This window comes from Gossypium hirsutum, chromosome A05, assembly GCF_007990345.1.
Source record: "Gossypium hirsutum isolate 1008001.06 chromosome A05, Gossypium_hirsutum_v2.1, whole genome shotgun sequence".
Lineage (NCBI taxonomy): Eukaryota > Viridiplantae > Streptophyta > Magnoliopsida > Malvales > Malvaceae > Gossypium > Gossypium hirsutum.
Window position 1 is genome coordinate 49,956,328 of NC_053428.1, and position 14,297 is coordinate 49,970,624.

Genomic DNA, 14,297 nt, shown 5'->3' on the forward strand with positions numbered 1-14,297 from the left:
AACTTAATTTATTTTTTCCTTGTTTAGAAGCTTTAGTTTGTAAACAATGTAAAGTTATTCTTTCTTTAGTAAAATTTATCCTATTTCCTATAGAATCTATATTTTCTTTTGCTATTCCTGTTTCTTTACTATTTTTATCTAAATAAGATACATATTTCTTTATGCATATCTCATCCCATGGTGGGGGTAGCTTATGAAATTATTGGTTTTTTCAAAATTCTATATTTTCATTTTTTAGCTTTTGATATTCATGAAGAAATTTTTTAGAAAATTCTTCTAAATATCTTATACCACATAATATAATTTTTGACAAAGTATAACTAAATATACTATCTTGATCTTTTTTGTCAAAATATCCACAAAATTCTGTTTTTAGAATATTTGTTAATCCTTTTAAAAGATCTTTAGGAGTACCTATCTGATTAATTAATTGTCCTTTTTGGACTTTTCCTACATTAGATTCTTCCCAACGTCTTAAAAATGGTAAAACATCACCTTGAAAAGTTCCTACAAAATAATTTAAGAATTTTTCTTTTGACCAAGTATTGTTGTTGTTTACAACAATTGTCATTGACTGTGCCCAATTATCTATATTTTTTTCATAGTCTGATATTGAAATATTAGTTAAGTCTAAATATATTGCTCTTTGGGCCACATTTCTTTTATTTAAATCACCTATCCTATGAGGTATAAGTATAGTTTGACTTGGTTGTTGATTAGCTGATTCTCCTGTATATTCAGTTTTAATTTCTTTAGTAGCTATATTTTCAATTTGATTACCAAAAATTCTAGTTGTATTTTCAACTGTCTCAAAATCTTTATTTAAAGTTCTCAGATAATTATCTTTTTGAATGTCTGATTCTATTTTTCTTTTACCATAAGGATTTGTTTGTTCAATATCCATTGGTTCTGGAATTTCTATATTTTCTTCCTCATATGTTGAAGTGTTTTCTTCATCAGATTTATAACCATTAACCTTTAAATCTTCTTGATTATCAGAATTACTAGAACTATTACTTTCTGTAATATCATAATTTAACATGTAATGATAATTAAATAAAGTAAATAGATCTTTATGTTTTTCATAAAGTTCTTCTATTAATTTTAAATATTCTACTCTTTCATTTTTATCTGTACTTTTAGTAAATCTAATTTTCCAATGTTCTATAAGTTCTTTATAGGATTGAAAATCATATTTTTGTTGTGTTTCTTTTTTGTTTTTTAGATTTTTTATTTCTATTAATAGTAGGAGATGACTCTTCAGAAGAAGTTTCTTCTTCATCTGATAAAGTTAAAATTATATTACTATTACCATAATACAAAGGACCTAAATCTAGGACCTAAATCTATGTCTGACTCTATGTTATTATTAACAATAACCTGTTCTAATTTATTATTAACTTCAGATAAGATTTCTTTAGATTTATTGTTCAAATCTAATTCCTTAATATCTCCTAAATGATTTACCTTTTCTTCTATATTACTTACTTTATTATATAATTTATTATAATATATAAAGGTTATATCCATTAAACTATTAAATCCTTTAATAAGGGATTGATGAGTAGGATCAATTGTATGTTTGTATAATGATGATTTATTAAGTTAAATAAATGAGTATGAACAAGATTTTTATCTTCGTTAATAAACGAACGAACACAAATGGAGATGTGTTCGGTTCGTTTATATTCACGAGCAAACTTACTTATAAGCTCGTTTATTTATTAATAATATTTTTTTATAAAAATTTCAATAGTATATATTAATAAAATTATTTTAAAACTCGTTTATTGTTCCATTAGTATATATTAATAAAGTTATCTTGGTTTGTACTTTTTTCATTTATAATGTAATTATTAATATTTATATTTGACTATTTTATATCTAAACAATATATGTGCTTGTATTTATTTATTATTTGTTTGTTTATTATTTATTAACATTGTTCGTGAACATATTCAATTATATGTTCATGAACATGTTCGTTTAATGTTCGTAAACATGTTCGATTAAGTTAAATGAACATGTTCGTGAATATTATACAAACGAACATAAATACACATAATTTTAAATAAACGAACATGAAGAAAAATTTAAAATTTTTAACGAACATAAACTGAACACAAACAATTGTAAAAATAAATAAACGAACATGAATAGAGGTTTATTTGTTCAAGCTCTGTTTATTTATAGCCCTAATAAAGGTTGAAGGGAAAACAAAAATGTCAAGAAACAAAATACTTTTTAAAAGAAAATATTTATATATTTTATATATTTATTTGAATTTTTAAAATTATGATCAAATTGAGATTACCTATACATTTTAAGATAAAAATTGAAAGTTATATTTGTTATTTTATCAAAATTTTTAACTCTCATGTCAATTTACAGTTTGTAATTTTAATTGAATAACCAAAATGACTTAAATTGTAAGTATATATATTTTTAGTGAAAGTAAATATTTTATTTTAAATACTTAAAATGAAAAATTTTTAATAGTTAAATATATATGTAATTTGCTTTTAAAATAATATATTAAAATTAGAAACAATTTTTGTATTAATATTTATATATTATCCAATTAAAATTACAAAACGATTATTTTATTATTGAGTATGAAATTTGGGTTTCGAGTTTTCCAAATTATTGAAATTCATCGTACGGCTTTCCCATAAAATCTTATTCAATTTTTCAGTACTTTAAAAATAAAATCAAATCACAACTTTAAAAGAATCTTATCCAATAATCTCAAATCACTTATACACCATTTATATAGAGCCAAAAAAAAAAAGGCTTATATTTTACACGTAAGCTTACATTTTCATCATTAAACTTTAAAAAGTTATTATATCATCTTTAATGTTATTGATTTATTTCCGGCAAGATGTTATAGTTAACCGTGTTTCCCTAAACCCTAAATATAAATATTTTCTTTCCAAACACAACACTAAATTTATAACTTTTTCTCTCTATTTTTTTTCCTTCTATTTATTTCTCCCAACCAATACTCTAGCCATCATCGTTAACTCTACAATCTTCGACATCAGACCGTCAACCAGCAACCTCCGAACAAAAGCCCACTATCCCCGCTCACTCTGCCCACTACCACAACCAAAATTCACACAAACCACCAACCCTATGGGCCACCACCCATCACCATCACACTGACGCCCACCGTTAAGAAGCCTAGAACTGTTACCCATAAGCCCCCCACAACCCAAGTCAACTCAGTCATCTTTTCTTGGCTTGTTAGATTCCCGAAGATTTGAAGCTTTGATCAAGGATCTCAATAGTATAAGCGTTGGTCTTGGTAGGAAGGAAAAGCTCCCATCGAAATCTTTGCCCAATGACGACATTCAGGGATGAGAAATATTCAAAGTTAATTTTGTTTCCGTAATTTCTCGATTTGCTTCTCAAAAGCCAAAGCCGATAAAAGTATATGGGGGGCTTGGTGGGTTCTGGTCAGGCGGTGACATTTGATGATGGTGAAGGGCGGGTAAGGTTAAGGGAGAAAAGAAAGGTGAAAATAGAATTAAAAAGAGGGAAAAATATAAACAAAGAAATAAAGAAACAACATGTAACGGGAGAAAGAAACTAAAAAAAAAAAATTATTGTTAGCCACATCAACTTTCCGTCAATGACCATATCGTAAAAAATTAATAACCATATAATAATTTTCTAGAATTAGATGATCATAAGTGACCAATTTTATAGTTTACCAAAAACACCCGTCATATTCAATTTGTTCAAACTAAATTCAAGGATTCTAATGTTCAAATCATGACTTGTTAACTTATTGAATTCTTCTATTTTCAATAATAGCTTTTATTATTTTTAATTCATACCGAAAAAAAAAAAACAAGCACAAACAAGCTCAGCTCAAATGATGTAGTTGAGATAGAGCAACTTTCATACAAAGCTGAACTCGAGCTTTAATTTTCTGAAAAAAAAAACTTGATCGAAATTGAGTCTCAGAGTCAAGTCAACTTATTGGTTGACTTAGGCACGACTGGATTACAACCCTAAGAAAAACACTAAACAAATTCCTACCTCCATACATGCGGGCTACATCAACTGAATCAAATTCAACCTGGATTTCAGGTCAACTTCTTACTGGTTGAACGTAACGCAGCTCGATTACAACTCTAAAAGAAAACACTAAACTGCCCCCATATGTTGGCCCTGCATCAGCTGAATTAAATTCAATCGAGCTAAACCTGAATTTCAAGTCAAGTTCAACTTCTTACTGATTGAACTTGACTCTTGATAACAAACCCTAAAGAAAGACTCAACAATAATGTGTAAAAATCCTACCCCCATACATGCTAGCCCTGCATTAGATGAATCAGCCTTATTTATAAAAGAAAACAATAATCTTCTTAACTTTCTCAAAGCTTCTTCATAATGCCTTTAAAAACTAAACTGAGCTCATTGCTTTGAAATGGGCAGTGACAAAGATTAATAGAACATAACAAGATCCAATAAAATTAAGAAACACTTTAACTCTCCCTCAAAAAAATCCTCAAGATTTGATAGGGTTTTATATGAAAAGCAAAAATCATAATTAGTTCAACTATCATCTATCACATTCGATGAAGAAACACATAATGTTAAATGTGAAACAGTTTGAAACTTTCTTACCCCAAAACTGTTCCTTGTCCTGGCTACTTTCTTGACTTCTTTCTAGATGACTTAGATTGAGGTCGCGATGGCTCGGCACTCTGTGAAACTCCCTTTGAACTGGTAGCTTGGTTTGATTTCGAGTTCGAAGTATTAGAATTGGTAGCTGAAGCACTAGGTTCGTTCTTATCTCTAACCACTGCACCCTGAGATCCTCTCACCTGGGCCGCTCTCTTATCCTTTCGTTTAGGCCTGTAACTTGATCTTTCCCTCTTGGGGAGCCATCTTTCTGGGTCTGGTGGAGGACCTGGATTTGCTGGGTCAAACCCTTTGGGATACCTTGGCTTTCTCTTCCTCTTTTTCTTCGGTTTCTCCTTGGTCTTACCATCCTCTTGAGCTTCAGCAAGCCCGGCACGAGAAGCACCATCAACAGGTTTTGCTCCTGAAGTTTTCTCCAAAGCATCCACATCAGCCCCCTTCAAACCTGGTAATGGCTTCAATTGCTTCTCATAGGCTTCAGCCTTCTCAACATTTGCATGAGCAACTGTAGTTATCAGCCCAACCAATGCTTCTATATTTCCGTTACCTTTTACAAGCTCCTCGTATAGGTGGGCAGCTTCCTCCTCCTTGCCATGCCTGAGTTTGAAGGATGCAGCCTCTCGCATAATAACACTAAGCTGGTCGTCCTCGGTCATAGCAGTTTTCCACCATTTGATTGCAGAGTCAAGCACAGCAGCTGCACCATTTATATCTCCAGCACGTTCTTTGAGAGCAACAAGAGTGGCAACAGTGGCAGGCATGTGCTGGATATCAGGCACCTTAGCAAGGGAGTCAGCTGCAATCTGAGGGTGACCAGCTGCAGCAGCAACCTGCGCCCTTGCTAAGAGAATGATCTTCGACTTTTCAGGGAATCTCTCAGCAAATTGACCCAACATTTCTTCAGCTTTCCCCACCTTGTTTTCTCTTACCAAGACAGCAGCTTGAAGCAGTAGTGGCATCACATTGTCAGGAAACATTTCTGGCAAAACAGCAACAAGTTCCCTAGCCTGCAGAATTTTACCCCAAAAAAGAAGAAATAAGGCAAACTGCCAAATTGATTAGCTAACTGTCTTTTCTATTTCCTCAAAAAGGAGAGATGGGAAAAACCAATGCATATCAAAAGTGCATAATCCCAACACGGAAAACCTGATCCATCTTATTTGCATGAAGAAGTAGAAAAACACGATTTGCATATATTGTCTCTTTTTGTTTTGGTGAAAGCTTCAAGTCAATTGCACGTGCGAGCTCAAACTTCTGCGAGTCTTTCTCTTTAAGCCGATCAAGCTTCCTTAAGCTATCAGATATTTCTTTTGGACCTTTCACAGCAATAAGGTTGTTCACTGCCACTGCAAGTGATGGTTCATCTGCCAGATTTCGGTTTACAATATCTGTATAAGCTCCAGCAGCCTCCTGTGTTTGACCAAGGAGCTGATAAAGAAAAGTAACTCACATTAGTAGCTGCTGCATTACCTCCCTTCATGAGAAGGAGATAAAAGAAGAAAAGGGAAATAATATGGAAATTGATAACACGATACTGTTGTTTTACCTGATGAACATAAGCTAATTGGACAGCAATAGGAGCGAGTTCAATCTCTATGTCATCATCAGCAAGGTTTTCTTCTGTTAGTGTTTCCTGGCCAATTCTAACAATAAAAAAGACAAAATTTAGAAAAGAAACATGCATCAGCAATCAATATCAGAAAATTTTGTGGTCCATGACTATTCAGACACATCTTAATATTCAATGCATAAGCCATGCAATATGTTATATCAGTTCCCTCAGCAGCCAGTGCAGTAGAATTGAAAACCTTGATATGAATGAAAATAATACAGATGTCATTATGATACGGATGCCAATATGCATAAATAATACCCCTTTCTATCTGAAAAAGGAGTTGCTATCCTATAACCTAATAATCTGGAAGCCAATTTAATATATGCTTTATTTCACAAAATTTCTCAAGCATTTTATATAGTGTTTTGCGAGAATAAATAGGTGCCTATTTCACAATTATGCTAGATTGAAATGCATAGGGTCGACCAAGAAAAACCTATTCATCTCTCTACATCTAGTGCACAATAGAATGATCAAGAATTAAAATATTATTTTGAAGGCTTAATGACAAGAGCCTTTTTTTTATACTGTAACTTTTTCATATAATAGATCAAATGTTTGCAAATGGAAAGGTCACTCAACTATGTATTTCCTAACTACAATTGAGAACCAAAAAAAAAAAAAAAAAAGGTGGTGAAATTGTTCAAAAATAAATAGACAGTTAGCATATTAAGCAATTGTTAAAATGGAAAATTTCAAGATAAAGAAGGCCCACCAAAATAAGTTCGATAGAATCGATACCTTTCTTACATTCTATAAAGTCTAAATATATTGTTGAAATAAGACTAGCCCAAAACACAACCTGCGGATCTAATTATAACACTAGACATTGATACCCCAATATTATCGTGTAACAAGAAAATATTTCTTATGATAAATACATCAAAAGAAAAAAAAATAAGCAGTACCTTCGGGCAGTGAGCAAGAGTTTTTCAGCATTCTTAAGCTTATTTCCTTCAATTAGAGAACAAGCAATGTTATAGGCCAACTCAAAACTGCTAGTGGCCGTAGTCTTAATGGCATCCAAAGTTCCTTGCACTTCTGAAGCTCTCCCGGCTGATATCAAACCAGCAACCAAATTAATTTCCAAGGAATCAATCTTCACTTTTTGGAGATTCCTACAGATATCAACACATGCGTCCATTTTTCCTAGACGATATAGAATCTGAGATTCTAGCAACATGCTTGGTTGAGTCTTATCTTGTTTCTCCAAAACCTCCAAAGCTTCATCCAACTTGTTTTGTCGGTATAGGCAATATGCCTATTTAGAGATAGCAAGAAATATATATTAATAAAAAGTTACAAATAGTAATTAGTTTTGGAACATCAATGCAACCAAAATGCAGAGATCTATTATCGCCCAAATAAATTAAAAATCAAGAAAGCAAACATGAAGTGCATAGTGAAACCATGTTACTCAGATTCAGTTGTGCGTCGGGTACAGGATGTGTCCAGCATAGGCATAATTAATTTTTTTACAATTTCTTCATGTATTCAGAGGTTTTTTGAAGGGCCATATGCCTATGACCATGAAATGTATCAGGCACGGATGCTTAAAAAGAACTGATGTACACCGACAACATAAGAGGGAAACATGAATAAGCAGGTCAAGTCAACATATCCATACAAATATGTGAACCACTATATAGAAAAAAATGAGCGAAGAGAGACCCATAAATCAATCCATAAATCAAGAACTAAAACTCTGAATCACGATTACTAGCAAACTTCCAAAACCTACTAAATGATATATAAATCAAAGAAAATACAATTACTGTTTTTGCTAATTATCGAGAATTCTAATTATGATTTTAAAAAAAAAGTGCAAATAACTAAAATGGACACAGATTGACACGTAAGAATTCCACATAGAAAAGCCAATTCCTGAATTTTCTTTCTATTACAAATATTTAAACTTAAGTTTTTTTTGTTCAATAATATTCAGTAATCGAATAAAATTGAAACAAAGATCAGATAAGAAAACAAAGAACACGGTAAAAAGAGAATGCGGGAAATAACCAACCTTGTAGAAACTGAAATCAAAAGAAACCTTCTGAGAAGATTGAATTGCTGAGAGAGCCTCCTCGATTTTATCGGCCTTTATCAACGCCACAACTTTGCATCGAATGGCGTCTTCATCTCCCGGCGCAACCGATAGAACTGCGTAAATTCAAAATTCAGTAAAAATAATTAAAATTCCATTAGATTTCATTGATTATGAAAATAGAAAGATAGAATGTACGAATGAAATGCACCTTGATTTGCAACTTTGACGGCTTGTATGAATTCGGATCGTTGGATGTGTCTATCGAGTGAAGTGAAAAGATCTTCGATAGGTGGAGGAGGCTGCGACGGCGATGCAGCCGCTTTTAGCTTCTCTTTAGGCTTCGGCGCCATGGATTTCCTCCAACGAATAAATCAGATTGTCTTCTCTCTCTTTTTTTCTCGCTTCCCAAACAGATGAAATGGGATTTTGAGGGTTTCTTTTTTTTTTTTCCCTCCTTCGGTTTTCTCTTGTTTCTCTAGAATGGCCGCTTTCAAATGGGCCTCAGACTTTGAAAAAAAAAACAGTAAAAGCCTGTTGCAATCATGGGCCTGAATCAACCATTTGTCTCAATCGATCTAGTGAACAAAACTCGTTTTAATTCGAAAAAAATAATTTAAATTTCGAGTTAATTGAATTAAGTTATTTGAATTATTTGAGTAAACTCGAATAAGTAATTTAAGTTTTGAGTTCAAATCAAGTTGAATTTTACGATTTGAATAACTCAAATAATTCAAATAGTTCGAATAATTCGAATAATAAATTGATATAAATACACTTTTGGTCATTATCAAGTTTGAAAATAAACAAATTGGTTTCTATCTAAAAAAATAAAAAATAATTTTCAAAATTTTAAAATGTTTATAAAAATTCAAAAAATATATTTTTAAAAAAAATAAAAAAATTCAAAAAAATCTAAAAAATATATAAAAAATTTAAAAAATTACAAATTTTCTAGAGCAATAATTTTGGGACCTAAATAAGTTAATTAATGATTTAATTTTATCATGCTAAAGTATTTTTTATTATTTTGCTTTGAAAAAGTTTTCAAATATATATGGTTTTAAATTTATGTGTTCTAACATTAAATTAATTATATTATAACAAAGATTTTAATTTGATATGTTTAATTTTTTAATTTAACTCGAAAAATTTCACTCTATTCAATTCGACTTAAATTTCATTTCACTTGACTCAATTCGAAAAAAATTCAAATTGAGTTAGTATGATAAAATAGGACTTGTCAACTCGATTAAATTGAAAATTTTCCACTTGATTTGATCGAATGCTCTTCTCTACTGCTTTTTAATTTTCGATTGAATTTCTATCTGGAGTGAATTCAACATTAACTCATATAAAAATTATTAAAAATATTTTTTTATATTTTAAATAAACTATATAATATACATATATTTTTATATTTTTAATAAATCTAATAAAACAATTAATATAACAAGATTTAAAACCACACCACCTACATATGTAAACCCTCAATTTAACTTTTTAAGCATGTTTGATAATCCAAACTAAAATACAAATAATGGATTTTTTTAATAAAAAAGGGTTGGAAATAATAAATAGATAATGAATTACTTATCACTTAATATAAAAATTTTTCAATTTTTTTTATTTGCTTAACATTATCCTTTAAATATTTTATTTTTAAAATTTTTAAAAATATTATTTATCAAAAAGTCTAATTAAATTTTGTACTAATTTTTTTAATAAAATTTAAGACTTTGTATTAAAAATTGGGCCTCGGCCAGAAGTTTTGTACGAAGAAAAGAAATAAACTAAGCCTACAAAAACAGGTCCATTACTCCTAAGAAAAATCATTCCTAACCTAGCCTAATAATTAAAAACCACTTAAACCCACCAGGCCTCATTTTGTTACCTCTAATGCCCAATATTTTACCTGAGTTGGCCTCTACCATTATCTAGATACTTGATTACACACTATCAGTTCCCAAGACTCTCTCATTGATTACCTCTTCCTTTATTAGTATCCTATTCTAGTTCTTCTCCTATGTCTTTTTAGATATTCTGTTTCTTACAATACCCCTGCAACAACTACTCTTTTAGCAATATTTCCTTCGATTACTCCCTGTTGTCTCATTTCCTCGTCTGTTACCCATGCCTTTCTTCTCTTCCAAGCATTGCCAAGTTCCTCGTCTTCCTCCAGTGCCAGTAGCACCTTTCTCGATAATCAATTCTCCAAATCAGTATTATTTAGACTCTCTACTGCTGCTCTTGCAAGTACAACTCCGTTACTAGATCTAGAGATTTTCTGAAACTAACACTCTTCAAATCCAATTTTGCGTAATATATCAAGCATATTTTATAACTTAAATTAAATTATTAATTTTTTATATTTAATTTTTCAGCACCTAAATTCTTAATCACATATATTTTTCTATTTAAAATAATTTTCACTCACATTTTAAAATAATTTGTTTTATTTTAACTAGATTATGACACACTAGGAGTTAAAATTTTTTATATAATAAATATATTTATAAAGAATTGTTTCAAAAATCAAACGAATAGATTTTTTTTTTAAAGTTTAGCAAAATAACTGAGTAGGACAATTATTTAACGACATAGTTGACTTTGGCATCCCTATAGTCTGGAGGTTGGAGTCGGCACCTCTACATACTGATTTCACAATAAAAAAAAAACTTCAAAAATTTCAACAACCTTCCCCCTTCAGCCATGGCACCTTCATCAGCTTTAAAGGCTTCAATTTATCCCGCAAACAATTGATAAACTTATGTCTAAACAGCTTTAAAGTTGTTTATATGTTACATAGTTTCTTTGTTCTTTCAACTAAGAGATAATTTTTGAAAATGTCTCCATTGAGGATTAAACCCAAGATTGCAGCTACACGGACGATATATTTTTTTTGTGATAAAAAATACAAGTAAAAACTTAGACCCCTAGAGGAGGATTTTCAAACAATCTTAAGCCTAGTCTCCTAGTATGAACAGACTTAGCAAGACAATCAGCAATTAAGTTTTCTTCTCTAAGAATATACTGAATTTTCCACTGCTCTATCTTCCTCACAATAAGATGAATTTTCCTAACTAAGGAAGAGTTAGAACTCCTTGAAGAATCTTCCAAGATAATATTAATAGCTTCAATACTATCGGTTTGGATTAGGATTTTCTAGAAATGCCTATCCAGAATAAGGTTTAGCCCATCAAGGATTCCCCAAAGCTCTACCTCCAAAACGGTGCAATTGCCCAAGTATTTAGCGAATCCATTGATCCACTCACCATTATGGTTTCTAACACAACCGCCATCTGCAGTGAAGCCTTCATCAAACCTCACCGAACCATCTGTGCTCAAACTCACCCAACTGTTAGGTAAAGGCCAACTGAAAAGATGACTTCGTGCTTTATGAGATGAGATCCTTCAAGTGGAGGAATACTGCTTCTTCTAACTGTATGAGATTTTAATAATCTCATTAACACTCTAAGTGATGCCTTGAAAAATGAACAAGTTCCGATTCTTCCAAATATGCCACACGATAATCCCAAAAAGGCATGCCCAACTGATTCCATCCAAAGAAGAAATTTGGCCTTGAAAATTGCTCTTCATCCAATCAAAGAGAGATCCAGAATAGAAGACCAAAAGGTCTTGCTGCGGAATGAGCTTGTCCCAGATGCCTCTGGCAGCCTTATAATCTCTGAGTGTATGCAAAACATCTTTATATTTATATCCACAAAGGCCACAAGCACTGCTACTCCCAAAGCCACGTCTTTTCCTCTCAGTGTTAGTTAAGAGGCGTTGTTTGAGAGCCAACCAGATGAAAAAACGAATCCGATGAGGCCCATGAAACTTCCATGGAATTTTTCAGTGCGATTTTTTTAGTTAAAAGAGCCTTCAAGAACCTGACGATGGATGAGGTGGTGGGACACCAATAATTTTGTTAATAATCTCATCGAGAACCTAAGGTCTAAAAAGGTCCAGCTTCCAGGAGCCATCACCTGCAACCATACTATTAAGGGAGCAATCTAAAAGAAGGTTAACAAAATAAGGGATAATCTTAAATAAAGGGCCACAATTGAGGATCCAAGGGTCTTGCTAGCACCTGATGCTGTTTTAGTCTCAGACTGACACGGATGGTATTTTCATAAACCATTTCCACTACTTTGACATGGTCCATCACATATTAGCCTTCATTCCTTAAGCTTCACTTTTGTCAACTCCATTTATAAATTTCACATGATTTGAAATGACTAAAATATCTCCACAAAAAGTTTATTATTTTATAAAAAGAATGGTTTTTGGTAATTGCTCAATTAAATTATAGTTATATTTCATTAGTACTGCATATGTTATTATTATTATTAGTTTCAAACCATATTTTTGTTATTTAATAAAGGGTGACACTAACTCAGTAAGCCCCTTAACTATAGTTAGATTTCATTGATATTGTATATGCTATTATTATTAGTTTTAAACCATATGTTTCATTATTTGCTGAATTTTTTCAAACCCACATCTGTGTTCTAAATATATGATTTCTATACTCATACGTGTGTGATAGAATTACTCGTATTAATAATATCGTTGATTGAGTTAGTGCCACAAGTTAATTGAACACCAATTCAAGATTGATGAGGGTTTTTTTAAGTTACAACTCTACCTACGATTCAATTGTTAAATAAATCTTTTGTAATTGTATTTGTAATGTTGAATTTTTCTTTCACCAATATGATAACATTTTGACATTTTAAAAACATGTTAAATAATGCTACCTAACATAATAACATTTTAACATGCTATAAAAGAGAGAGAGAGAGAGCTAGAAACCAATTGGAGTGCATTTAAGATTCTTAATCATATGCATTTACCTATTTAATTTTATTGTTACTTACATTTTGAACTATTTTTTATTTTAATTTCCTACATATTGTATATATATATAATTATTTGTTTCAAATTATATGTTTCATTATTTATTAGATGTTATTTTTAAACACATGCATATATTCTAAAATATATGGTTTGCACATGCATACACGTTGTAAGTAAAAATGTTTATTCATAAACATAAAACCCATGATATTAGAATTTTATAAGGGATACGCCCTAGAGTTTTGTATATTAAGAGACTGTTAAGTGTATTAGAAAACTGTAGAAGACTTGATTGTCTTTAAGACCACGCCAAATGAGAGACTCCACTAAGATATAGAACGCTTGGTTTGTATGACTATTGTTTAATTGGATCTCATATTGGGTTAGTTAGGAGTTGTTAGGATTCTACAATAGCAAAAGGTAGAGTTCAAAGTAAAGAATAGAGTAACAAATGAATGAAAGATTACTTGTACTCTAAAACATGCCAATTAAACAAATCATCATGTGCAACATGGTTGGTCATTTCTCAACAAGAGTAAATTAGATTGATTTGACCCCCATGAATGTCTATCCAACAGTGAGCGTAATATTCACCTGATTTTCTTTTGCTTATCCTAGATTTGGTAGGGAAATTAGAGAACTGAGAATATATGTATGGAAAGTGGACACTTCAAATGGTTTCTGACTATCTGCTTAATGTTCAGGTTCTACTTTCTAACCTCAACATTCTCTTATTCCTCTTTGTTAAGGTCAAACTAAGATAGATGATTTAACCTTCTGGTAAGTGTTATAGCTTTGCACGTTATGACTATAGAAAGGAAGAGTATTACAGGAAGACCCTATATGGGGATCGCTTATAGTTGAAATATTAGTAAAATGTCTATAATGAGGATTCTAATGGAAATCTTATGATCATTTAAGAAATTGTTGCTGATGGATTAGAAAGGATAGTCGAAGTAGAAACTCTGGGCCAAGGTAAAGGTAGTGTAACAACCCATTTTTAATGAAATCAAAATAGTGGTTTTGGAACCACAAATTCAATGTGAAAATATTTATTTTATTATTATTTTAACATCTACAGTATATTAGTAGTGTCGTATAAAAATTTCATTAAGA

The 14,297-nt window shown here is 31.1% G+C and overlaps 1 protein-coding gene across 1 annotated transcript; it reads right to left on the reverse strand.

Annotated features, from left to right (window-relative positions):
• Positions 1 to 4,482: 4,482 nt before the first annotated feature.
• LOC107893969 (signal recognition particle subunit SRP72) lies at positions 4,483 to 8,801 on the reverse strand. The gene is made up of 6 exons (XM_016819130.2): positions 8,530 to 8,801; positions 8,298 to 8,434; positions 7,183 to 7,535; positions 6,206 to 6,302; positions 5,806 to 6,087; positions 4,483 to 5,666 (listed from the first exon to the last, which is right to left on the reverse strand). Exons 1-6 carry the CDS (start codon positions 8,669 to 8,671, stop codon positions 4,665 to 4,667), a joined length of 2,013 nt encoding a protein of 670 aa, XP_016674619.1. The 5' UTR covers positions 8,672 to 8,801; the 3' UTR covers positions 4,483 to 4,664.
• Between the last annotated feature and the right edge of the window lie 5,496 nt (positions 8,802 to 14,297).